This window comes from Cervus elaphus, chromosome 2, assembly GCF_910594005.1.
Source record: "Cervus elaphus chromosome 2, mCerEla1.1, whole genome shotgun sequence".
Classification (NCBI taxonomy): Eukaryota; Metazoa; Chordata; class Mammalia; order Artiodactyla; family Cervidae; genus Cervus; species Cervus elaphus.
This window is the reverse complement of record NC_057816.1, coordinates 38,530,033-38,555,796: the sequence shown is the minus strand read 5'-3', so window position 1 is coordinate 38,555,796 and position 25,764 is coordinate 38,530,033. Positions and strand designations below refer to the sequence as shown.

Here is a 25,764-nt window from a genome sequence, read left to right as displayed (position 1 = left end):
GAAAATATTCAATGTTAGCTCCATGGAAGGGAAACTGGTATGTAGAAATAGTTATGCCATAGCATAGTAAGTAGAATGGTAAATATCATAGGGATGGATACTTTATTCACTCAAGAAATATTTAAAGAGCCCTTACTTGTCCTCAGTTCAGTTCAGTTCAGTGGCTCAGTCGTGTCCAGCGCTCTGCGACCCCATGAATCACAGAACGCCAGGCCTCCCTGTCCATCTTCAACTCCCTGAGCCTACTCGAACTCATGTCTATCGCATCGGTGATGCCATCCAACCATCTCATCCTCTGTCGTCCCCTTCTCCTCCCACCTTCAGTCTTTCCCAGCATCAGGGTCTTTTCCAATGAGTCAGCTCTTCTCATTTGGTGGCCAAGGTATTGGAGTTTCAGCTTCAGCATCAGTCCTTCCAATGAACATTCAGGACTGATTTCCTTTAGGATGGACTGGTTGGGTCTCCTTGCAGTCCAAGGGACTCTCAAGAGTCTTCTCCAACACTACAGTTCAAAAACACCAATTCTTCAGCCCTCAGCTTTCTTTCTTGTCCTTGTGATGTGCTAATTACTGGGGTATAGATGAGTTTGGTATTTGCCTATGTGTTTGAGCAGACTTACAAGGGAAATATCATATCAGCTGGTACTTGAAGGTGAACTAGGAAGTTGCAACTTGATTCAAATGTCTTAATAACTTTATATCTATGAATCAATCTATGAATTAGCCTCTCTCTCTTTCTGTTTACTCTAGAGCAAAGCATAATAGTTCTGGAACAGAAAATGGCAAGGATTAAGATTTTAAAGCAAAATGAAGTAGCAAAGGAAAATCTGGGACTTGATTGAATATGTGAAACTTTAAGTTACATTTATATTCTAAATATTTTAGTTGGTAAAAATGTTTTTAACATAAGTAAATGTGGGAAACACAGTACTTTAAAAAAAGAGCTAAATTGCTAGAACATGTCTTCATCTAATCCCAGGACAAGGACTCAGTGATGGGGCAAAATTGAGAGTGTTAACAAGGTATTCATCTTAGATAGTAACAGCAATTCTGGCTGCAGTGGCAGCATGAGTTATGAGTATGGTAATTGGAGTCTTTAATCAGTGTGTTAGATTAGTGCACCATGGGTGTGTGCGTGGGAAGTTTGCTGTGTGGAGGGGAAGTGCACAAGGATTACTGGTATTCTTCACTTGGCTGAGTTTAAATGGAAGGGCTAAAACAGAGGGTGGGAAAATCAACATTTCTCCCCTCCTTTGGGAAATATGGAACTAGCCAACAAGATCCAATTAAAACACAGGGAAGTCAAGGGACCATTTTATAGTAATTCAGCCTTCTTAATCTCATTTTCCTTAAACCCAAAGTTGTTCACTCAACCCAGTAAGGCAGCCCCAATTTCCTCCCCATGTTAATGACATTCTGTGTTATAAAATGTAGGATAGTAGAGGAAGAGGGTAAAACAGCATTTATTTAGAAGTTGAATCTTAAGATACCAACAAAGCTATGGTTAAAGCTATGGTTTTTCCAGTAGTCATGTATGGATGTGAGAGTTGGACTATAAAGAAAGCTGAGAACTGAAGAATTGATGCTTTTGAACTGTGGTGTTGGAGAAGACTCTTGAGAGTCCCTTGGACTGCAAGAAGATCCAACCAGTCCATCCTAAAGGAAATCAGTCCTGGGTGTTCATTGGAAGGACTGATGCTGAAGCTGAAACTCCAATACTTAGGCCACCTGATGTGAAGAACTGACTCACTGGAAAAGACCCTGATGTTGAGAAAGATTGAAGGTGGGAGGAGAAGGGGATGACAGAGGATGAGATGGTTGGATGGCATCACTGATGCGATAGACATGAGTTTGAGTAAACTCCGGAAGTTGATGATGGACAGGGAGGCCTGGCATGCTATATAGTCCATGGGGTCGCAAAGAGTCGGACACAACTGAGCGACTGAACTGAATCTTAAGATGGCACAACTATGTGTGCAAATTGTATACTTTATTTATATGTAATTTTGTTAAACCCCCCAATATTGTCTTTGATTTTAATTTTTTTCAGCATTTTATCAAAAACAAATTTTAAAAATTACTACAATATTGAAAGAATAGTATAATGAACATTGATAGTTTTGGTATTCAACAATTGTTAGCAATATACCATATGTGTATTATCTACTTATGAAATTATCAATCTATTAATTTATCTTCCCTGATCCATGTAAACAACTGTAATTATTTTCACAGAACCATTTGAAGGTAACTTGCAGACAGAATGGCTTCAATATTTATCTCCTACATAACCTTGACAGCATTACCAGAAAATAAACAATTAATGATTACTTTCCAGTATTATTAATATCCAGTTCATATACAGGTTCCCCAACTGTCCTCCTCAACTGTTTATAGTATTTTGTCTTTTTACCAAACCAGGATCCAATCATGGTTCATGAATTACATTTGAATCTTATATCTTTAGTATGTTGTAATCTAAACCTCTCAAAGTTTCCCCATAACACTGAGCTTTCCCCCCATTTTTATCTTGAATAATTAAAAACCTAGAGAAAAGTTGAAAGAGCAGTAAACAACACCATTATACAACTTTACCTTATTCACCATCTGTTGGCATTTTGCCACATTTGGTCTCTGTAGCTCACTTGGTCTAATTCTGTTATTTCTTCTACAGGGCATTTTTCTATAATATGTTTTTCTTCATTGTCTTAAGATGTTAGTTGTGTGAATGCAGGATGACTTAATACATTTCCCTTAGAACAAGAAGTTAATATAAAATATCAGCTTTAAGGATGGCAAATGTTCTCTTTCAATTGAAAAAAAAAAGTAGCAGTATTCTCTTTGATGTCCAAATTTGTTCAAGAAGGACCCCTTCAAATTGGCTTTCATGTTCTGGAACTTTTCCCGCCCCACATATAAAATTAGTCATCTCTCCAAGGTATTCTGACTCCATTTAGTAGAAAATGATCATTAGAAACCAAGATCTCGGTGTTAGTTATGCTCCTGACCACTAGTGTGTTATTGTTTCTTAGGTCCTTTTAGTGAACAGTGAAAAAAAAGTATAGATATGTATATATAAGGGAGAAGGAAATGGCAACCCACTCCAGCATCCTTGCCTGGATGAATCTCAGGGACAAAGGAGCCTGGTGGGCTACCGTCTGTGGTGTCGCACAGAGTCAGACACGACTGAAGCGACTTAGCAGCAGCAGCATATATATATAAATGTCATGAGTAGCTAATGGTATTTCCAATTCAAATCTAACCTTACATAGCATTTCGTTAGAACTCCTTGACTTTGTAATTCCTTTCTTTTACACTAAGATGCTTGTTTTCTTAATGATACTTTTGCTCATTTGCTTTATTCTGCCTGATAGACCAAATAGTGTCAAAATTGCAGCCCTAACAATACAAATAAACAAACCATTGAATAAAATATAGGGCTTTTTTGCAGTTTTTCCTTAGAAGGCACTCAAAATAAAATGAACTGTATTTAAAAGTCACTCGAAATAACTATTTTTTTCTTTGAGATTAAACTAGTAATCTGATAGACAGACTAGGTTGTTTCAGTTTGCATTGTTAGAATTTATTGTTTTGTTTCTCTTAAAGTTTATTTATTTGTATATACACAGGATTTAAAAGTAATAACTGTGGTAAAAGATACAGCAGAGAGGTATTGCTTTCATTTTTTTTATCCATTTCTCCCAGTCCCCTGTAGGCGTAGTCATATATAATTCATTGTCCAAGCAGGACACTTTTGAGAAGGAAATGAATTACTTAAAATAATTGCAATTCATAACTTTTGAAATACTTAGGTATTGATTGAAAGTTAATCTTATTTTATCAGAGAACAAGTAACATAGTCACATACTGAAGTGATTCTTTAAAAGCTTTTAAGAATATCTAAATCTTTGTACATTAAAAATAACATATGTATATGTATAATAAAGCAAGTTTAAAACTAAAATAGTCTATCCTAGACAAAATGATTTTCACTGGTGGGCTTACATTGTTACCAATTATTATTATTGCTTGTTTACTATTTGGCATTTCTTACTACAAAAGTAGTGAGATGCATGTTTATGTGTGTGTTTATTAATTTCTTCCTTCCTAATGAGAAAGATAAGCATCTTGCTTACTATTTCACTTGTTAAATATATTTAAATTATTCTATAACTCTCTGCAGAGATCTTCTTCATCCTTTTTTATAACCACATAGCACCTTTTTAGGTAGATGACCATGGCTTATTCAATAAATTCTCTGTTGATTATTTGAAATTCTTTAGTCTTTTGCTATTATATACAGTGTTGTCACAAATAGCCTTGTAGACATGCTCTTTGGAATTTATAGAGGTGTGATCATAGAGTAGGTTCCTAGAAATGAGATTTCTGGATTAGAAGGAAAACATACATGTAATTTTGTTAGGTATTGTCAAATGCACTGTCATACAAGTTGTAATGCTTTGCATGCTCACTAACAATATAGGAGAATCCTTGTTTCTTCTTATCAACTAAATTGTTAAAAAGCTTTCACATTTTTGTCAATCAAATAGTAGGAAAGAGTATCTTAGTAGAATTTTACTTCTCTTGTAAGTGATATTATGGATCTTTTCATATGTTTGAAGACATTTGTTTTTCTTTTTGGGTGTAGGCTGCCCACTGTTCTCTTGGGCCTTTGGTATTTTCCTGCCAGATTTCTAGGGGCTTTCTCTGTGTTAAAGTATTATTTCTTTGTGCCTATTCCTAAGTTGCAAGTATATTTTTATAGTTTGCTATTCATATTTTGAAAAACATAGATATATACATATATGTGGTTTTATTGCTCATATTATACATATATATACACATATATGTGGTTTTATTGCTCATATTATACATATATATACACATATATGTGGTTTTATTGCTCATATTATACATATATATACACATATATGTGGGCTTCCCAGGCGGCTCTAGTGGTAAAGAACCTGCCTGCCAACACAGGGGGCATAAGAGATGCTGGTTCGATCCCTGGGTTGGAAAGATCACCTGGAGGAGGGCATGGCAACCCACTCCAGTATTCTTCCCTAGAGAATCCCATGGACAGAGGAGCCTGGCGGGCTACAGTCCTTGGAGTTGCAAAGAGTTTGACATGACTGAAGTAACCTAGCATGCATGCACACATATATGTATATATATGTTATTGCTCATGGATTTTTGAGTCATGTTTACAAAAGCTTTCTCCTATCTTATGTTTTAAGGAATTAATCATGTTTTCTTTTTTTTTTCTTTTTTACATCCAGCTCTCTGATCCATTTGGAGTTTATTCTAGTGTACGATGTGAGGTACTGATCTAATTTTATCTTTTTCCAAGTGACTACCCAGTTGTCTCAGTATTATTTATTATAAATTTATTCTTTCTCACTGACTTGAGATGCCGCTTTATCATACACCAAATTTTATATATATATATATATATATATATATATACATACACACATATATGATTATATATATATATTTGGGTCTTTTTCTAAACCTTTTTTTTTTTGTACTTTAAATGTGCAAATATCATACTGTTTTAATTATAGACAATGATAATCTCCAAAGGTCAGAAGAGATAATGGTTTTCCCAAGGTCAATTTGCTGAAAAAAGAACCAAAAAAAAAAAAAAAAAAAAAACCAGGAAACATCAGATCCAGGATTTGATCCATGGCCACCCTATGTTGGTATGATTTAAATAACCTTCTAAGCTGAATCCTTATCTCAGTTAAATAAAGCTATCTGATATATTAATAATTATCTTATAGATAATAAATGGTAGTGTTTGACAATTGTAAACTACAAAATTAGGGGTGCAGAGTATTTTTGTAGCACAAAGTGACCATTTTGTTAAAGGTCGTCTGACCCCTTTCTTAGTATATAGATTATTCTATAGTCTAATTCCAAAAGCTCTTGAAGAACCCTTTACTTCACAGAAGTAGGATTTTATATGCATTCATACTAGTAGAGTATATACGGCAAACTTTGAGCTGATTTGAACCACAATGGACATGATGGGGGCAGGGGGAAGAATCTCTCATTGTCTCTCATGACCCACATTCTAATGTCCGTGTAATGAGAATCCCTATGATGAGTGCATTATTTTATAAATATGAAAAAAAAAACTAGAAAATAAATATGAGGCAAATAAATGCTGTTTCCCTAGTGTTGTGCAGTTTAAAACAAAAACAAAAACCCACTGGCAGAAGCCATCTGGTCCTGGCAACCTTCCCGGTTAAACACTTTTAATTGCTTCTGTGATCTTGGTGGGTTGGTGTGCCATGGTTTCCAGGGATTTGGGAGAAGTGACCTTTATGAAGTAATCACAGTTTGTTGTACAAAAGAACTCTGAGTTACCAAAGCAGGCAGCGTATCCTGCTGTGGGTCCATGGTAATGAGAATGGATCAGATGTGTGATGATGTCCTATTTGGATTGACTTCACTGTTATATTCTACACATAGGGGTATTCCAGCAGCCAAGAACATTCCACTTGGAATGTTCTCTGAATTTGGGCAGTGATCATAAATCCAGTAGATTCTGTAAGTGAGGAGTGTTTATTTTTAGTCCTTCTTGTGACACCAAGTCCCTTTGCTATACCATCATCTTGAAGTTTTTATTGAAATATATATTCAAAAAATTTTACCAAATGTTTTATTGATGTACAGTATTATGTTGGTTTCAGGTATATTTCATAGTGATTTGACATTTACATACATTATGAAATGATCATTGTGGTAACTCTAGTAACCATCTGTTCTCATACAAATTTATTAAAATATTATTGACTATAATGCTTATGGTATATATTATGTTCCCATGGCTTATTTATTTTATAACTGGAGAATTATACCTCTTAATTCCATTCACCTATTTCTCCCATCCTTCTACAAATGGCAAAATTTCAGTTTTTTAGTGGCTGAGTATTCCATTGTGTGTGTATATATACATATACATAATATATATCTACTTCTGTATACCACATCTTATATATCCATTTATCTATTTTGGGAGAAGACATTTTATGATATAGTGTTGATAATCCATATCTATTTTTAATGTTCAGATTAAATTGAGCCCAAGCTCTCAAGTTATTGCCACTTTCTCTTTTATCCTTCCTCCTCCTCTTTAAATGTCTCTGAAATTTCTGAGGAGAATGGACTGTACCCTGACTCCTTGACAATTAGTCACAGAATCAGACCTAGCATCTGGATCTGTCTTTCCAGTGTTTTTCAATCATCTGCGCTGATTTCTCTAGGGCTCCAGAGGCTCATTCCTGCATTTATCCTACTCTTAACTGAATGGCTATTATGTAGCATGCATTATGTCAGGTACTAGGAACCCACCAATAAGTAAAATGTGGTTCTGTTCTTGAGCTATCCTTATTCTGAGCAACTGTATTCTCAGAGAACAAATCCAATGAGGAATATTGTAGAAGTACAACTCTGTCCGAGCAACAAAGAAAAGAATGTTGCCCTGGGAAGTAGACAGCAAAGTCTGTGACCTGGCTTGGCTCCTGGGTATGACCTTGGGCAAGATATGAACCTCTCTGAGACCTAGGTTTTTGTCTCTAGGGCAAGCGGGCTGGCTCAGAGATCTTTGGTCTTTTCTTCTTCTGACATTCTATTTCTCTCTCTGAAGGTTACTTTGTAACCAATAAAAGTAAATTAAGTGAGTGAAGTCGCTCAATTGTGTCTGACTCTTTGTGACCCCATAGACGGTAGCCTACCAGGCTCCTCCCTCCATGGGATTTTTCAGGCTAGAATACTGGAGTGGGTTGTCATTTCCTTCTCCAGGAGATCTTCCCCACCCAGGGATCGAACCCAGGTCTCCCGCATTGTAGACAGACGCTTTACCGTCTGAGCCATCAGGGAAGTCTCCAGGAAACTACATAACAAATACTTGGGCTTCCCAGATGGCGCTAGTGGTCAAGAAGCCACCTGCCATTACAGAAGACCTAAAAGACGCAGGTACTATCCCTGGGTAGTAGGGAAGATGTCCTGGAGGAGGGCGTGGCAACCCACTCCAGTATTATTGCCTGGAGACTCCCATGGACAGAGGAGCCTGGTGGGCTACAGTCCATGGGGATTGCAGAGTTGGACACGACTGAAGTGACTTAGCACACATAACAAGTACCTACCCCCACTTGTGGGTCTGTCAGTTCCTAGAGTTAGCCCTTATGTTTCTAGGATTTGGTACACTCTTCCTTCTGTGTTGCCATAACACCAGGTGTGTGATTTTTATGGGTGGGCCTGCTGAACTCTTTGTAGATTCTATGACTGTTCCTACAAAGATCAGGGCTGGTTGTTAAGCAGCCTGCTACAGTCCTGCTCAGCTAAAGTCAACACAGAGAAACTTCATTGAATTTTTGCATTTCTAATCTCTAGTGGGTGATGATGTAGTCCTTTCCACTTTAGTGTTAAAGAAAAGAAAAACTAAAAAAGTATTACGCAGTGAAGCTGTTCATAATTATTTTCTTATTTCTGTGGAACCAAACTGGCATCCCTCTAAATGGAGTAAATATTTTGCCCTAAGTGTGGAAAAGTGACTCCTCATGACTTTATAGCCTTGTGCAAGAAGGATAGCTGCATTAGCTTGTTAACATTGGGTCATTCCTCAGTTGTTGGACAAGTAGGACATTAGAGATACTGGGTAATGTTTCTTCTTTCTAGAAAATTAGATTTATATGCATGTTTAAAAGCACAGTCGTCACTCTGTCAGTTAATTTCAGCTCTTGTATATGTTTATTTGCACTATTAGTAAATCATGGAAAAAAATTTTTAGAATCATTATTTTATAGTGATTAAAAAGACTACCTAAGGAAAACGGGGATACAGGATCTGTGGTGATTGCTTCCAGAAAGGCTCTAAGTGGTTTAATTTGTGGTCAGAGTCCCTGACAGCCTAGGGGGGAGTCTTGACAAGTGGGAGCTTCTCCTCTCTGATGGGTAAGAAATCTGTAAAAAAAAAAAAAAAAGAAAAGAAAAGAAAAATGCTGATATTATTAATTGGAGATCATAGAATTTTAGAGTTAATAAAAACCTGTGGGGTCATTTGCTTAAACGGGGAAATAAAGAGGCAGAGCTAAATGACCCCACAGGTTTTTATTAACTCTAAAATTCTATGATCTCCAATTAATAATATCAGCACTTTTCTTTTCTTTTCTTTTCTTTTTTTATAGTTGATTTACAATATTGTGTTAGTTCCAAATATACAGAAAAATGATTCAATTATATTTTTCAGATTGTTTTCCACTGTAGCCTATTATAAGATATTGAATGTAGTTCCCTGCATTGTATACTAAATCTCTGTTGCTCTTTCTTCTATTTTATGTATAATAGTTGGCATCAGTTAATCACATACTCCTAATTTATCCCTCCCTTTCCCTTTTGATAACCATAAATTTGTGTTCTATGTCAAAAAAAAAAAAAAGAAACTTAAAACTCTGTTCAACAGTAATGACCATTAATAGCACAATCAGATTCAGGAAAGTGACTGTCTTTCTGGGGTCTTTCCATTGTTTGCACTGATTTCCATCTAGAGGCTCATTTATTCATTTACCCAAGTATTGACTGAATGACTGTTATGTAGCACGTGCTGTGCCAGCTACAAGGAACCCAACAATAAGTAAAATGTGGTTGCTTCTCTCTCAGAACTCAGTTTCATGTATCAGAAGTGGAGTGAAAGTCGTTCAGTCATGTCTGACTCTTTGCGACCCCCAAGGACTATACATACAGTCCATAGAATTCTCCAGGCCAGAATACTGGAGTGGGTAGCCTTTCCCTTCTCCAGGGGATCTTCCCAACCCAGGGACTGAACCCAAGTCTCCTGCATTACAGGTGAATTCTTTACCAGCTGAGCCACAAGGGAAGCCTGCTTGTACCTTTGAAAAGTTATAAACTGGTACCCTTCTCTACTCCAAAAAGAAAATTTCAGAATGGATTGGTTCAATAGAATTGTGATAAAGCCCTACCAGTTAACTTTTATCCTTAGGTTTTTTACTCCTTAAATTACTTTTGAATTCTTTTTCAAGGCTTATTCTTTTATCAGTGCTTTTATGAAGTCATGACAATATCGAGCCCATTATACATGATCAGTTTCTTCATCATTTTTGGACTTCTGCCTATTTATGATTGATTGGCAAGCCAATTAACTTTTTTTTCTCATTTCTGGCCATTTAAAAAAATATCTAAAAGCATAACTCAAATTAAAAAATTTTAGAAACACAGTCTTCACATAATACTCTTGCAGTTAATATACATACATTGGGAAAGGCATAGAAGAGAAACTGCCCTAGATTTGAGATCTAGATCCTTTACTTGCTACATGACATCGGCCAATTTATTTTAAATTCTGAGTCTCCATTTTATCAAGCCTAAAGTGGAAATAATGATTCCTACCTTGAAATGCTTTGGGGATGTTAAAATGAGTGTGTGTATAGTCTGAAATATAAGGACAGGAAGAGGAATAGTTATAACTCCTAGCCTTTGAGGAGTAAAAGTCAATATTGTTACAATTTTTCTATTTTTTCTTATTTCTGACAGTGCAGTTCTAGTGAACTGATAGGATTTGCAGCCTTGCCGAATTAAAGAAATTTCCTAGGGTTATCCTATTGACTTTACTGCCTTTAGATCAAACTGATTATGAAATACTACACATATATGGAACCTATTTTCTGAAAAATTATCCACTGAAAATTTTATAGGGTAGCACAGTAAAATAATTTCTCCATTTATAGCATATGTGGATTTGGGCAAATTGCTTTCTTTGATCAGCATTACATTCTTCATATATATCAAAGAATAGCTTTACAAGGACAAGAACCTCACATGTCTTATTTCTCACAGTACCATGAGCATTAGAGAAGTAGCTGACACATGATACATACTCAATAAAACTTCTTGAATATATGAGTAAATAATTGTACTATTGTAAAAGTTAAATTTTATATATTTGATAAATAACTGGCCCACACTCATTTGTTTATGTTTGATATAAATGGCATTAAGGTGGTACAGTTCATGGATATATTCATTAAGTGAATGTAATAACATTTTCCCTAATAGAAAAACTAAAGTACAGGGCATCCCTAAGTGAGCCAATCTGAGAGCTATATGATACCTAAGTATCATATATTTTTATAAATGTGAATATTATATATTCATACTATACTATGTATAGTACAAATATTAAGTTTTTATTCTTGGAATGCTTTATCTAGCAAATCCTCCAAGTACTGGGTTGGCCAAAATGTTCATTTTTCCATAACGTCTTAGAGCAAAACTTGAACAAACCTTTTGGCAAACCCAATATAATTGGCCATTTGTTAATTTATTTGTTCACTTTATAAATTATCTGGATGTAGAAACAGACAAGCATAAAAATAATACTATGACCTATTCTCATTAATAAGAATGAATATATCCTAAATAAAATGCACCCAACAAAATTTAACATCAGTGAAGAATCATTTAAAAAGAATAAGTAGGAATGAATCCCTGGAAGACAAAGATGGTTTAATTAGGAATCTATTACCATAAATCATAACATCTAAAATAAAATTTGAAACTATCATTCTAATACATGTTAAAGGCATTTAATACAATTTAACACTCATTCGTGATAGAATCTCTTAGAAAAATAAAAATAAAAATCTACGTTTGACACTATAAATAATAACTATCCCAGATTAACAATCTTTCCTGTACTTATTGTTGAAATACTAAAAGAATCCCCATGAAAATTAAAGGAAAAGAAAGTAATTGTTATTACTGTTATGCTTTAACGTTATTTGAAATTTCTGAACACTGAAATATGACATGAAGCAGAATGAGGTATATCTGACAGAAGATTAATTTCTGTTCTTTCCCCAAAACTAAAGATGTGCTTGATGTAAGAGAAGCAGTAAACAATCAGTTACTTCCCTAATTACCTCCATAAAGAGAAAATATGGGTTTAAATATTCCATTTACAACAGCAGCAAAAAATACAACATACCTTGGAATAAATCTATTTCCATCTATGCATGACATAGATGAAGAAAATTATAAAATTTTACTGATTGATGTCAAAGGGTATTTGAATAAATGATAACCCATATTCCTGCAGATGAAATGTGATATTGAAAAATGTTAATTTCTATCCATATTTAATACAGTTCATCATAGACCAGTTAATAAAGCATTTAAACCTAACAGAAAGATTCTGTTTTTCTAGAGGAATAAATGGATGGTAAGAGTAATGTTAGCTGTCAAAGTATAGAATGGTGAATGGGCTATTTTTCCTACTGCACATATACATTAATAAGCATTACAAAGCTGTAACAATTAACAAATGGTGTAGTGCTGACTCAAAAATTGGCTGACAGACCAATTCAATAAAATGGCTAACTGTGAAACAGAGGTTAGTGTAGAAAATAATGTCATATATGATGAAAGAATTAATGTAAATCAGAGAAAAACAAATAGATTATTCAAGACTTGGGGCTCAGAAAATTGGTAATTTTCTAAGAAATACAGTTAGAGCCATTCCTACTAGTATAAAGAATACTTAAGAGAACAGGCTTTCAGAGTTCAAACACCAGCTATATCACTTACTAGTCATATAACTTTGGGTAAACAAATTAACCTCTCTGAACTTTAGTTTCCTCATGTATAAAACAGGGACAGTAATTATAATTAAAGAGTTAGTGCCAATATATATTAATATAAGTATTAATAATAGTCATAAAATGGTTATGGGAATCAAACAGACAATTTATTCCATGGACACAGGAGCCTAGTGGGCTATAGTTCATGGGGTTGCAAAGAATTGGACATGACTGGGTGACTAACACACACAAATAATTAATTTAATATATTGTTTGGCAAATAATCTTTATTCAATAAACATGATCAGTTATTTCTGTAGTCAAACACCAAGCTAATTTCATATGTATTAATAGACTAATATAAAAATAAAACCATGAACAGTTAGTATTTAACTGATTTCAGTTTTGAGGAGTTTCTAATCATGAATACAATCGAAGAGCTTACACACAAAAAAATAGGTTTGTCTACATAAGAATTTTTAAATATATGTATAAAATATAAAAAACTGCAAGGCCACAAATGAAACAATTATATTTTAACTATGAGAGCTCTTACAAATCGGTAGAAAAACCACCAACATCCTACACAGCTAAATATTAAGATAAATTCAAATAAGTTTTTTAATATTCTAAATCAGTTATTCAAAATAATCTAAATAAAAGATAGAAATATGCATTTTTTATAAAAAGAATATGGCAGTGCTCCAGTTGCCAAGAGTAGGGGAGGATGTTCACTCCAGGGTGCTGCTGGACAGGATTTATATCATGTAACATTTTGGAAGGCAATTTGGCAACACTTCATAGAGACTCAAAATGCTGTCACCGTTTTAGTCTTATTCTAGGAATTCATCCTAGGGAAATAATCAGGAAAGCAAATTAACATTTTTGTATACCTATTTTATCATGGGATTGTTTATAACCGAGGGCACAACCGTGAGATGGAATAGCACGCAGCCAAAAGGAATCATGTCTTTGAAGCACACAGATTGACGGTCCAATTTCTCGCTATAATGGCTAATGTGTTATGCAAATTATAACCTGTAGTCACACCAGTTGCCACATTTATTGCTGCATCTATGTGTGCACCTATATACAGAAGAACAACACCAATTTTCTAGCCTTTACGTGGATATCAGAATCACAGATAAATTTCACTTTTGTTTTATATAATGTTTTAGTTTTTTTTTTAATAATAATTAGCAGCACTTGTTCCATCTGAAAAAAATTAGACAAATGGTTGAAATATAGATTGCATTCTGTTTGTCTCTGTTTTTTAGAAGGTAATACTTCACATGTGATGTGACAGCTTGCATTCTTTAGATTCCATTGTATTCCATCAGTTTTGCATGAATTCAATGATAAATTTAACCTTTGGAAAACTAATATTAGACTTTCTTTTTAGTTTGTTTGTAAAACCTGGGAGTGAAGAGCAAAACTGAGGTTATCAAATTGCTTTCAGGAACAGCTGGGAACATCATTCAGGGCTGTATTCTGTTTAATGTTCAGTGCCCTTTCACGGGGAACTAAGAGAAATATGAGTCTTGGCATATGTTATTTTCTGCATGAAAGCTTACCAAGATCCCTGGTGTATGTCAGTTGCAGGAGTGATAGGCAATAGCATTTTATCGTCTCTGCCATGCAGTTTGGCATTTGATTATATTCAGTTTAGTGCTTCATGACATACTGCCTTTGAAAATCTTCCCTCTTATGAACTCTCAAAACATTTAATCTTTTTATTCAATTTTAGCACATTTTATTCCATTTACCAAGTTTTATTCATTGAACAGGTTTTATCTTGTAGAAAATCCTGCTTCTTCTACCAGACTCTAAACTCCTTGAAGTAGGGAAGTATATCTTGCTTACTTCTATATTTCCTGGGTCTCACCCAGAATGTCTTGCACATGAAGGTAGTCTTTTGTTAGATTAATGAATGAATGGAATAAATGAAAAGTATCTGTTTAACATATTGTCTTCTAATTGTCTTCGATTATATATTTTCTCTCCTAAGATTGGAAATTTCAGGAAAACAAAGCCTAAGCTGTCACATACTATTTTTGCAGCTAATACCTGCTAATAAACTGTCAAGAATGGCCCACTTCATTAAATTATTTAACCTTTTGTTTTGAAAGTAAGTTTAGATGAAATTATCTGAACATGATTTATTACCAAAACTAGTGGACGGAGGAGACTGGTAGGCTACAGTCCATGGGGTCGCGAAGAATTGGACACGACTGAGCGACTTCACTTTCACTTTTCACTTTCATGCACTGGAAAAGGAAATGGCAGCCCACTCCAGTGTTCTTGCCTGGAGAATCCCAGGGACGGGAGCCTGGTGGGCTGCCGTCTATGGGGTCACACAGAGTCGGACACGACTGACGTGACTTAGCAGCAGCAGCAGCAGTGGTTAATCTTAAACTATGAACAATGATTTAAACATTTTGCTTTTGCCTTTAACCTCATTTATGATAAGAAGGGATTGTTCCTTAAAGCCACATCAGTTCTACTTACCACTTCCAATTATTTGATAAGTACTTATCAGGCTAAAAAAGTCAAATTCCTTGCCTTCATAGAACTTGTATTCTAATGTGGATGGTGGGAGAGGAAATAAGTGAAAATGATGTTGTTGTTGCTCAGTTGCCCATTCGTGTCCAACTCTTTGTGACCCCATGGACTGCAGCATGCCAGGCCTCCCTGTCCCTCACCATGCCCAGAGTTTGCCCAAGTTCATGTTCATTGCATCTGTGATGCCGTCCAGCCATCTCATCCTCTGATGCCCTCTTCTCCTTCTGCCCTCGATCTTTCCCAGCATCAGGGACTTTTCCAGTGAGTCATCTTTAGGTGCTAATACATTTAGTGTTGAAAAACAAAAAGAGAACAACAACAAAAAGACTTCATTGTAAAGGTGCATTTTAGCAAAGACTTGAAGGAGACGAAGGAATGATCCTGTGGCTATCTCAGAATGAGCATTCCAGGCAGAAGCTAGAGCAAGTTGTAAGACCTGAGGAGGGTGTGCTCTTGGTATATTTACAGCACAAAGACCAAAACAGGGACCCTTTAGGAGATCTGTATCAAAAGGGTGAAGTTAGTTTCTGACCTGGAAGAGTTGTAATGAGGTATGAACTGCATATAAACCACTTAGGGCAAAGTCTTGTACGTATCAAATAATTGCTAAATATCATTTATCATCATTATGTGAATTACATGAACTAGATTCTTAGAACACTGTGAGGAAAAAACACCATATGCTGATGTCTTTTTAGGTTGAAATCATGTCTGGGTCAGGCCTGCTTGATTCTAATACTTATACTAAATATTATTTCCTCACATAACTACTTGCCATCTATTCTTTATCTCTGGTGAATAACTATTTATTCATGTTTCTAAATAAAATTATTTAAAATGTGGTCCATGGAGCTTCTTGAATGAGCTGAGGGGGTTTGAATCTGGCCTATCCAAATGCCCAGAGATATCTGGCGTGGGTTTGATCAACAGGCTTATTCAGTGCTGAGATGAGGCCCTGCTGCTCAGAACCCAGTGTTCCATATTCCCTTGGCGAGGGTTATGGTTGCTCTCATAGACTAGGTCTTACAGATATCCTCAACTTGAGCCAAGTTCCCTTAATGGATGTGCTGGAAAGAGCTCAGTGTTACAGAGTCAAGAATGTAATTTGAGCTGTGCCGACAGGAAACAAATTGATCATTTTGGCCCACATACCTGAATCTGAAGCAGCCTTTCCCCATCAGGGAAGACTTTCCAACATGATGCAGTTAAATTCCCAAATGTTCCTGGATATGGAGTCCTAATTTAGATTTGCTATTAAGTCCTTGAATATATTTTTGAATATGCCCTTTTCATGCTCAATGGAAAGTGTGATGAGGTTCTAGTATGTATTGTTGCATGCATGATCCTTAGTGATATTCTTTTTTTTCCTTCCAAATTGTGAAAACACACACCTCTAATTACCTTCCATTTGGAGAAAGAAAGGGAACTCAAAGTAGTCCCAAGATCTCTTGGAAGAGTTTGTCTTCCAAAGATTGCTGAGACTAATAGTTTAGAGTATAGACTTTGACACTTTGTTTCCTAAGCAACAGCAAAACATAGAGTAAAAATCAATTTCTGAAATCAAAATTAAGTACCAGGTTAAATCTGTTTCTGTTACAAAACCAACTAAATAAAATGGAAAAGAAAATAGAATTGATTGGGTTTTCTTAAATTCTTTATTGATCCACTTGTAATGAAGGCCAGACAGAAACACATTCCCAAAATATTTTCACTGTTATTAAAAGGTTAAATGGTGTCAGAAATGGACAGGTGTGAAATTTCATTAGGAAAACTGCTGTAGGTGAGAGGGAAGAGAAGAACAGAAGTTAGGTAGAGAAAGAATAAAAAAAAAAATGAAATAGAAGTTTTGGCTAAATTGTCCTAGTGTCTGCTTCTTCATTATTTTATACTTCCTTTTTGTGAAGTCATTTTGCCTGCTTTAAAACCCTCCCATTTTTAAGAAAACCAAAAACATTGAAGATTTAGATGACAAGTATCCTTTTAATTCTTGTTTTAACAACTTTATTGAAGTATAATGACATAAAATAATTTGCACATATTTAAAGTGTATAATTTGATAGATTTTTACATACATCTCCATCTATAGAGCTATCACTTTATCAAGATAGTGAAGGTGTCTACCAAGCCCTAAAATTTCCTTGTGCTCTTTCGTCAACTTTCCCTCCTTTCACTGTGTCCACTACCAGTCAACAATTGATATGCTTTCTGTCACTATAGATAGTATACATCTTCTAGCACTTTATATAAATGGAACCATAATGGAATCATCCGGTATATGCTATTTTTGTCTGGCTTATTTCACTAAGCCTGATTATTCTGAGATTCGTCCATGCTTTTGCTCATACGAGTAGTTCATTCCTTTTTATTGTTGAGTAGTATTTCATCATATGAATATCACACACTTCATCTATTCATCTGTTGATGGACATTTGTTTTATTCCCAGTTTTTGGCTATTACAAATAAACTGTTATGAACTTCATATACTATCTTTATTATTTTTTTTTTTCATATACTATCTTTAAATTAGCATATGCTTTCATGTAAGTTGGATAAATGCCTAGAAGTGGAATTGCTATGTCACGCTGTAGATACGCATTAAACTTTTTACAAAACTATCAAGCTTTTCCAAAGAGGTTGGCACTATTTTCCACACCCAAAGTGATTCTTCCACTCGACATTTACACAGTTGCCTCTCACTGGCTGGACATTTTCCTAAGTTCAGTTGGTAGTAAGAACATATTTCTTCTAGATGGACAGCCATCCTAACCAGGATGATAGTTCCCCAAGTTTGTACCTCTAGCTATCATCTTCCTCTGGATCTTCAGCTCTGCATTTCTAACTGCTAATTGTCTAATCGTCTAATTTACTAGTAGTTTTATGAGATTATGAAGATAGGGCACTGGATCCATGCCCTAGCACAGTCCCCCTGAATTTTCTTGCTTTTAGTAGAACCCAGGATAGAGCTACTTCCTGACATGATCTTGCCCTAGCATGAACAAAACCTTTCTTTAACTCTCTTCAGATTCTTTGAGGCAGAATGGAACTTTCACCAAGACTTCACTGACTTCTTCACCACAGACATTGAAGGGTAGGAACACAGAGAATAAGAAGAGGGTTTTCCAACAAATGCTGGAAAGAATGTGGAGATAAGGGAAACTTTTTGCACTGTTGTTGGGGATATAAATTGAAACAACCACTATGGTGAATAGTATGAAGAGTCCTTAAAAAAGAAAAAAAAAACAAAACAAAACTAGGAATAAAACTACGCTATGACTCAGCAATCCCACTACTGGGCATATACCCTAAGGAAACCATAATTCAAAAAGATACATGTACCCCAGTGTTCGCTGTAGCACTTTTTTTTTTTTAACAATAGACAGGATATGGAAGCGACCTAGATGTCTATCAACAATTGAATGGATAAAGAAGTTGTCATACGCATATACAATGGAATATTAACTCAGCAAAAAGGAACAATTTTGAGTCCGTTGAGCTGAGGTGCTTGAACCTAGAGCCTGTTATACAGAGTGAAGTAAGTCAGAAATATAAAAACAAATGCCATATATTAATGCATATATATGGAATCTGGAAAAATGGTACTAATGAACCCATCTGCAGGGCAGGAATAGACACAGACGTAGAGAACAGACTTGTGGACATGGCGGGGAAAGGAGAGGGTGGGATGAGCTGAGAGAGCAGCGTTGATGTACATACACGACCCCGTGGAAAATAGACAGCTAGTGGGAAGGTGCTATGTAACACAGGGAACTCAACCTGGTGCCCAGTGATGACCTAGAGGGGTGGGATGGGGAGAGGGGTTGAGAGGGAGGTTCAAGACAGAGGGGATATATGTATACTTATGGCTGGTTCACATTATTGTATGGCAGAAACCAACACGACATTGTAAAGCAGTTATCCTCCAATGACAAATTAGTTTAAAAAAATGACAAAGAGGGTTTTCTGATCCCTAACACAGGTCACAGGGGCTAAAGTCCCTGCTCTAAGGAAAGAAAACTGATACCAAAGGACAAGCACCCTGCCCCATCTGTGGTTAGGAGAGGGAATTCTGAGGCAGAATCCTTAGCTGGATTCACACAGTGCCGCTGCTAGCTGAGTGAGCTCCAGCAAGTCCCTATCTTCTGAGTCTACTTACGTGTAGACTAGAGCCACATCATAGAATTCTTTTAAGATTGATTAAAATAGTAAATTAAGTATTTGACTCACATTAAATACTTTATGTTAAATCCAATGAGCATTTTAACCACATGAAATCCAATACAAACCTCAGGTGTCTATGTGTACCTTGGCTCCAACCATCCTTTGACTCATACCTTTTCTTATATTCATTGGTCTTGTCTATTTTCCTATTATCACCCCTCTCTTCGCTTTACTACTTTTCCTACCAGGTTTAAATTGGGTGGAAATTCATTGCCATCACTTGTATTGCATAAATGTTCAACTTTCTTTTTTGTACTTCCTTCACTTTGTTCCTTGCTTTCATAGATTTCACAGTTCAGTAAGGAAATTATGTATTAAATAGATAACTGTAAATGTTGAAATACTCAAGGACTTGGTTTTGAGTTTTTTCACTAACTCAGCCAGTGATCATGTCTTTAAATACCAGTTATATGCCAATATCTTCTTTGAAATGCTAGACTTGTATATCCACTGGCTCACTTGATGTCTCCACTCAGATGTCTAAAAGATATTTCAAAATTAGCATGTCCAGAACCAAACTTCTTATGTTTCCCAAGAAACCTGCTCTATTACAACCTCTGTTTCAGCCAGTGGTACATGTAGCCTTCTAGTTACTCTAGCCTTCTAGTTACTAGCCTTCTAGTCAGTGGGTCTGGAGTCATTCTACCTCCCCTCTTTCTCTCATACCCACATCCAATCTCTTAAAAATATATTCAGAACCCAGCCACTGTTGTGTTTTTTTTCTCATGTGCATTAATTTTTTCTAAGTTACCATTACCTTTGAACTTAATAATTGCAATAATTTCTTAATTATTGTCTCCACTTCCAGCTTTGACCCCCTACAGTCAAAACTTTCAAGACAGCAGCAAGAATGATCTTATTAAAACATTAGTCAAAACATGTCACTGCTCTGAAATTGCTTCCAACCTCATTCAGAGCAAAAGCCAACATGCCTGCAATAGCTTATGAGGCTTGCAAATTCTCCTTTCCACTCTCCCTTCACTTATCTCTGTACTTTCTGATCTTATTTTATACTATCTTTCTTCTCACTCTGCTTCAGCCACCTTGGCCTTCATATTGTCATCAAAGCTAGCCATAGTCTTTCACATAGAATGGTCATTTCTCATGCTGGCTTATTCTCATTTCCTTAAAATCTTTATTAAGGAGTGACTATTTTTAGGAGGTTTACCTCAACCAGTCCATCAAATAATTTCATCACTCCAACACTTTTTATTCCATTTATCTGTTCTACTTTTTCTTTAGCATACATAAATATTTAATAGATGATACATATTGCTGTTTATCATTCTTATTAACTCCTCCCCACACTGAAATATAAGCTCCATGAGGTAGGAATTGTTGTCTGTTTAGTTATCATATTCCCATTGCTGAGAAATGCAGTGGATGCATAGTAACACTCGGAAGTGTTGAATAAATGAATAAATGGAAGAAGGTTTTTATTTTTATTTTTTCACTACATTGCTTACTTAGCACATATACCCATTTTTTCCAGAGTCATCACAACTTGAACATATCTAAAAATTTAAAAACATTGTTACCCCTTTCACTTTTTATATGGATATAGAAATCCCCAAGGCGGAGGTTAAACCTCCTAGAATACACTGAAGTAGAAAATATCAACAATACTTCCTTTAAAAAAAAATCCTTTGCTTTAGAGGAGCTTACAAAGAAAATTTAGAACCCTCACATGGACTCTATTTACCATGAGGAATAATCAACAAACTATGTTAAACCCTTAAGAAATCATTTAGTTAAAATTTCATAAGATACTATAAAGAATACTTAAAATTATAATGAGACAAGGGGAGAAACAGAAAGTATAGTGAAAGAAGGAGTCAAGCTAAAGCAAATGCTTTCTTTGTCTTAGAAGTTCTCTCTTCTCAGCCCAGTTCCCTGGACTCAAATCTTTAACTACTTTTGACTTCAGTTTCTCAGCCTTTAAAGCATCTGTCACATTTTTACAGATTCTATCTCCTCAGTTTTTCCTTTTCCATTCAAGCCTTTAGCAAATTGTTTTAGAGCACTTATTATGTTCCAGGCTCTTTATTAGACATGGGGATACAGTGGAGAACAGAAGCATGGCCCCTACTTTTTCGGGAATGTTCCACAAGGAAAGAAAAGGAAAATATATATGTACGTAGATAGATGGATAGATCATCGTCAATGTGACAAATGTAGTGAAAAGTTATGTGTTGTGTTTGGAGAAGGAAATGGCAACCCACTCCAATATTCTTGCCTGGAAATCCCATGAACAGAAGATCCTGGTGGGCTACAGTCCATGGGGTCACAAAGAATTGGACATGACTGAGCAACTAAATAGCATGTGTTGTGTTATGAGAGTGAATCAGGGATCCAAGTTGTTTCTAAGGTGTTAAATAAGAATGTTTCTTATATTGCTTCTTGCCTTTTTCCTACCATCATCCCCCTAACTAAGACCATCATGACCTCTGTTGCCTCCGTTTTTCTCCTGACTCTCCAACTCTGACCCTGTTTATCACAATTAAGGGTTTATTGGCATTGTCTAATTACAGTATGGCTATAGCCTTTTCTTTTTCATTCCCCACTATTCCTCAAACACATCTCATGTTTTCCAAACTTCTTACTTTTACTCCTGCTGTTTCAAGTAATAAATGTACTTTGGTTTTGATCTGTTTTCTAAGTGTCAACTCAAATTTTTCTTTCATTGAATGTCTGTCTCCTCCATTCCAGCACATGGGCTAATAAATAGTATCTGAACTCATAGCAATTCCCCCTTCTTTTTTTATTTCTATTTTATCACAAGCTACTGCATGATATTTTTTGTACTGTTAACACTCTTTCTTATGACTAGAAAAGTTTTGAGAATCAAGAATTAAGGGAAGGGCTAACTATGATTAAGTTACTTGATTTCTTTAAAATGTCATTTTCTAATATGTAAAAGGAAGATAATATTATCTGACTCAGAGATTTCTTATGATGATCAGATGAGTTGAGAATATTTCTTCAAGTGTGGTTTACTGAAGATGTCACATGGCAAACATTTTAAAAAGTATTTTAATTTAATTTAGACAAGAAAAATTAGATCTAGTATATAAACCATCAATTATCTTTTCAACTAGAATTTATAAATTACTTCTGGTTTTTATTTTACTTTTTAACCTTATTAATAATCATGTATTATTTATGTTACTGATTACTTATAGAGAATGAGTCTTACTTTTGTTCCTTCTGGTAATAAGTTTATTTAAAATAAATTTATTTAAATAAAAGATGAGTCAAATTAAACTTTAAAATAACTTTAGTAAACAACAATAGAAGTAGTATGTGCATATGTAAAAATGGATAGGTTAAATAAATACTGAGGTAAGGCATGTTAGGTACTTTTGTGGGCGAAATAGTTTATATACCTTTAGGATGATACTATATAAGATGAAATACTTCATGTAAAGATGCTTAAGTAAATCAGCTGACATAGAGGAGGCACCTAGCGAACTGGTCTCATTTATATTCTTTAAGCTGGAGAGAGATTACAATTAATATCAGGAATATTTTCAGTAACACTATCTGCAGTTGACATTTGCACTGAGGATTTCAGCAGCTGCTGTTTCTGTTTTATGTAGGAGGCAAGATGGAGAGGGAATAGATTGTGTGTTTTCATTCGTGGGTCTCCCTTTTAAGGAAATAAAAGGAGTTGTTTGTTTATGAATATGGTTTTCTATATTAAATTTTGTAAAAGATCGCCTGTGTCTATCTGTGGAAGGGGTGGAATTACAAAGTGGAAAAAAGGACAGTTGGTAGGCCACAAATTAACAAGTCTCATTGATTTCTCTTTTGAAATGTTATTTTTCAAAGTATTTTGAACCCTTCTAACAGTGACTTTGATTTATCTCTTAATGTATGAAGATGAATGTGAGGTAAAAATACAAATAAAGGGTGATAATAAATGCTTAATGTATCTCTATAGTGCCTCCCTTTCTTCTCCCAGGAGTATGAGGCAATTTAATTCAAGTGATATGCTCATTCATTTGTTCATTCATTCAGCAAGTAACTATTAAATTATTCAAATATGTTTATTGAGTGCCTGTCATGTGCAAAGGGCTATGTAGACCTCTGAGGATACAAAAATAAATAAGGGATTTCCTTGAATTTCAGTCATTTAGGGGGAAATATTTAAGTTCAATGTAATCACAAATGAACGTCGGAAGAGCCAAACCTGAAATGCGTACAGTGCAACAGGAAATGTTAGTTTTGGTGCATTAGTACGAATTGGCTCTGCCTTGAGAGATCAGGAAAAGTTTCACAGAAAATTGTTGAGCCAAGGCTCAAAAAATGCGTAAAGATTTGTCATATGTAGAATGACCAAAATGAGCAGGAAATGAGGTGGAGAGTTAGGACTGCAGGCAGAGGAAACAGCATGTACAAAGATACAGTTACATAGACTGTGCCTGGGAAACGGAAAATACTTTGAAGACCCAAAAGACAATCCAGCAAGAGGATAACTTCATCAAAACTAGTCATTGAACTTAAAAGATCATTCTCATCTTGGTGCTCTGTGACGACCTAGAGGGGCAGGGATGGGAGGGGGCCCAAAAAAGGAGGGGATATATGTATACAATAGCCAATTCATTTGTTGTACAGCGGAAACTAATTCAGCATTATAAAGCAATTATACTCCAGTAAATAATAATAATATAAAAAAACAAAAGAAAGAAAGATATTTCTTTATGTCTAAAAGAAAAAAAAAAAGACCATTTTCTTACAGATCAATTTTTGGGGCTTATTATCATGGACTAACAGATTATTTGAGTTTAAGGTGACTTTGGAAATTAATTACATAGTGCTATATCCAGAGGTAAAACAAATTGGTAAAAGTGAAAATAAAGCTAAAAGCACTGACTCTCAAATTAGTACCCCACTTCCATAGATGAGAAAAATCCTGCTGTTGAGATAGCTATAATACTGAACTGTATAACCAAATCATAGTTGATAAGAAAGTTCCCAGAGTGCTCTGATTAGATGGGTGGTGTTTAAAATGCCTCTGTTTGTGGCAAACTTTGGCAAGGCATATACATTTCAAGGGACTGAATTGAATTCTCAGTTATGAAATTACTCTACCCATGTTTTTGCATTATGTAGCTTTATCAAGAAAGCTGTCTTTGGTCTTATTTTTTAATTGATTTTTGTATTCATAAGTCATAATTCTTGCATGTTCTATTCAGTACCCATTCTTTCTTGGCTGCTTTCTTGATGTTCTTTTACTTGGTCCTCACTTATATCCATTCAGTTATACATTCCTTTGATAGTTATTGCCATATTGATCTATATCTCCAGTTGTAGCAAAACTTAATTGTAAGCATGTGGGCAAATCACAATATGTGGATTTAGAACTACTATGTAAATCCAGGATCCATGTGAGTTTTTATTTTTATGAAAAACATGTAAAATGAAAAGAGGTTCTGAGAAGACTCTCAAAAAAACTATTTAGAAAGCTTAGGAAAATATTCATTTGGCTCAGAAAAGAACCACTTGTGAAATGGGAAGTCTTTAAGTTTATGAAAGATTTTTACAATAGTTTGAAAACTGACATGTTTTCTGCACTAATGGAATAAAAAAATGAGGAAAAAACTTAAGAAGGTAGACTTAACATTGAGGATGGTTGAATGCAGTCATAAAAAGAGTTAAAAAAAAAGAACACATTCTCTGCTTCATAATACTGAGCACATGTTCTCTGTCTAGACTATCATGCTTTCTTTTCTTTTTTTTTGGGGGGGGGGCTTCCCTGAAGATTAAAGGATGAATAAAGAATAAAAACAACATTTTTATTGCACCCATACTGTGTGCCAAGTAGTGCTCTAAACAGTTTACTTGTATTATCTCATTTGAGCCTTTTTATCAACACAATGGCATAGTTTCCATTATTACCCCAATTTTATAGAATCAACATTACTTGTCAAGGTGACAAATGTGATGGTGGTTGTCTATCTCACGTCTGACTTTAGCTAATTAATTATCATATGAGAATGACTTTTAAATAGCATTTTAATTAGGTGACTTCCTGGAAATCTCTTGCATGAAACATTTTATAATAAATCTTATATATACTGCTGTCAGACAAGCTTATTAAACACTAAAACCTCATATGCAGGCCTGCTAAGTTCTTCATGTTTTATTTTGGGGTAGTGGGGGAGTGTTAAGTAAGAGCCAAGCGAGTTTGATTCTGTATAAAATGATGGCCAGAGCAGTGATTTCATGAGCTGACTGTGATATCCCAAGGGGTATATGGAACTCAATGGGTCCTCTTGGGGTAAGAGTGTGGGGATTAGATGCCCATGCAGGGCAAGAGAGATGACCTTAGGATCATCAAAGGAAGAAAAAGGAAACTGAGAGCCCCATGTAAA

The 25,764-nt window shown here is 35.2% G+C and overlaps 1 protein-coding gene across 20 annotated transcripts in view; it reads left to right on the top strand.

Annotated features, from left to right (window-relative positions):
- DLG2 (discs large MAGUK scaffold protein 2) overlaps window positions 1-25,764 on the top strand; it is a 2,231,561-nt gene that overhangs the window by 1,129,365 nt on the left and 1,076,432 nt on the right. For 12 of the 20 annotated variants that reach the window (XM_043918879.1, XM_043918871.1, XM_043918860.1 and 9 more), the window contains one exon: window positions 5,282-5,323. The exons of the other annotated variants lie outside the window; for them this stretch is intronic. In XM_043918879.1, the coding sequence (XP_043774814.1) occupies window positions 5,282-5,323 (42 nt within the window). The remainder of the gene's footprint in view (window positions 1-5,281; window positions 5,324-25,764) is intronic. 20 annotated transcript variants of the gene reach the window in all.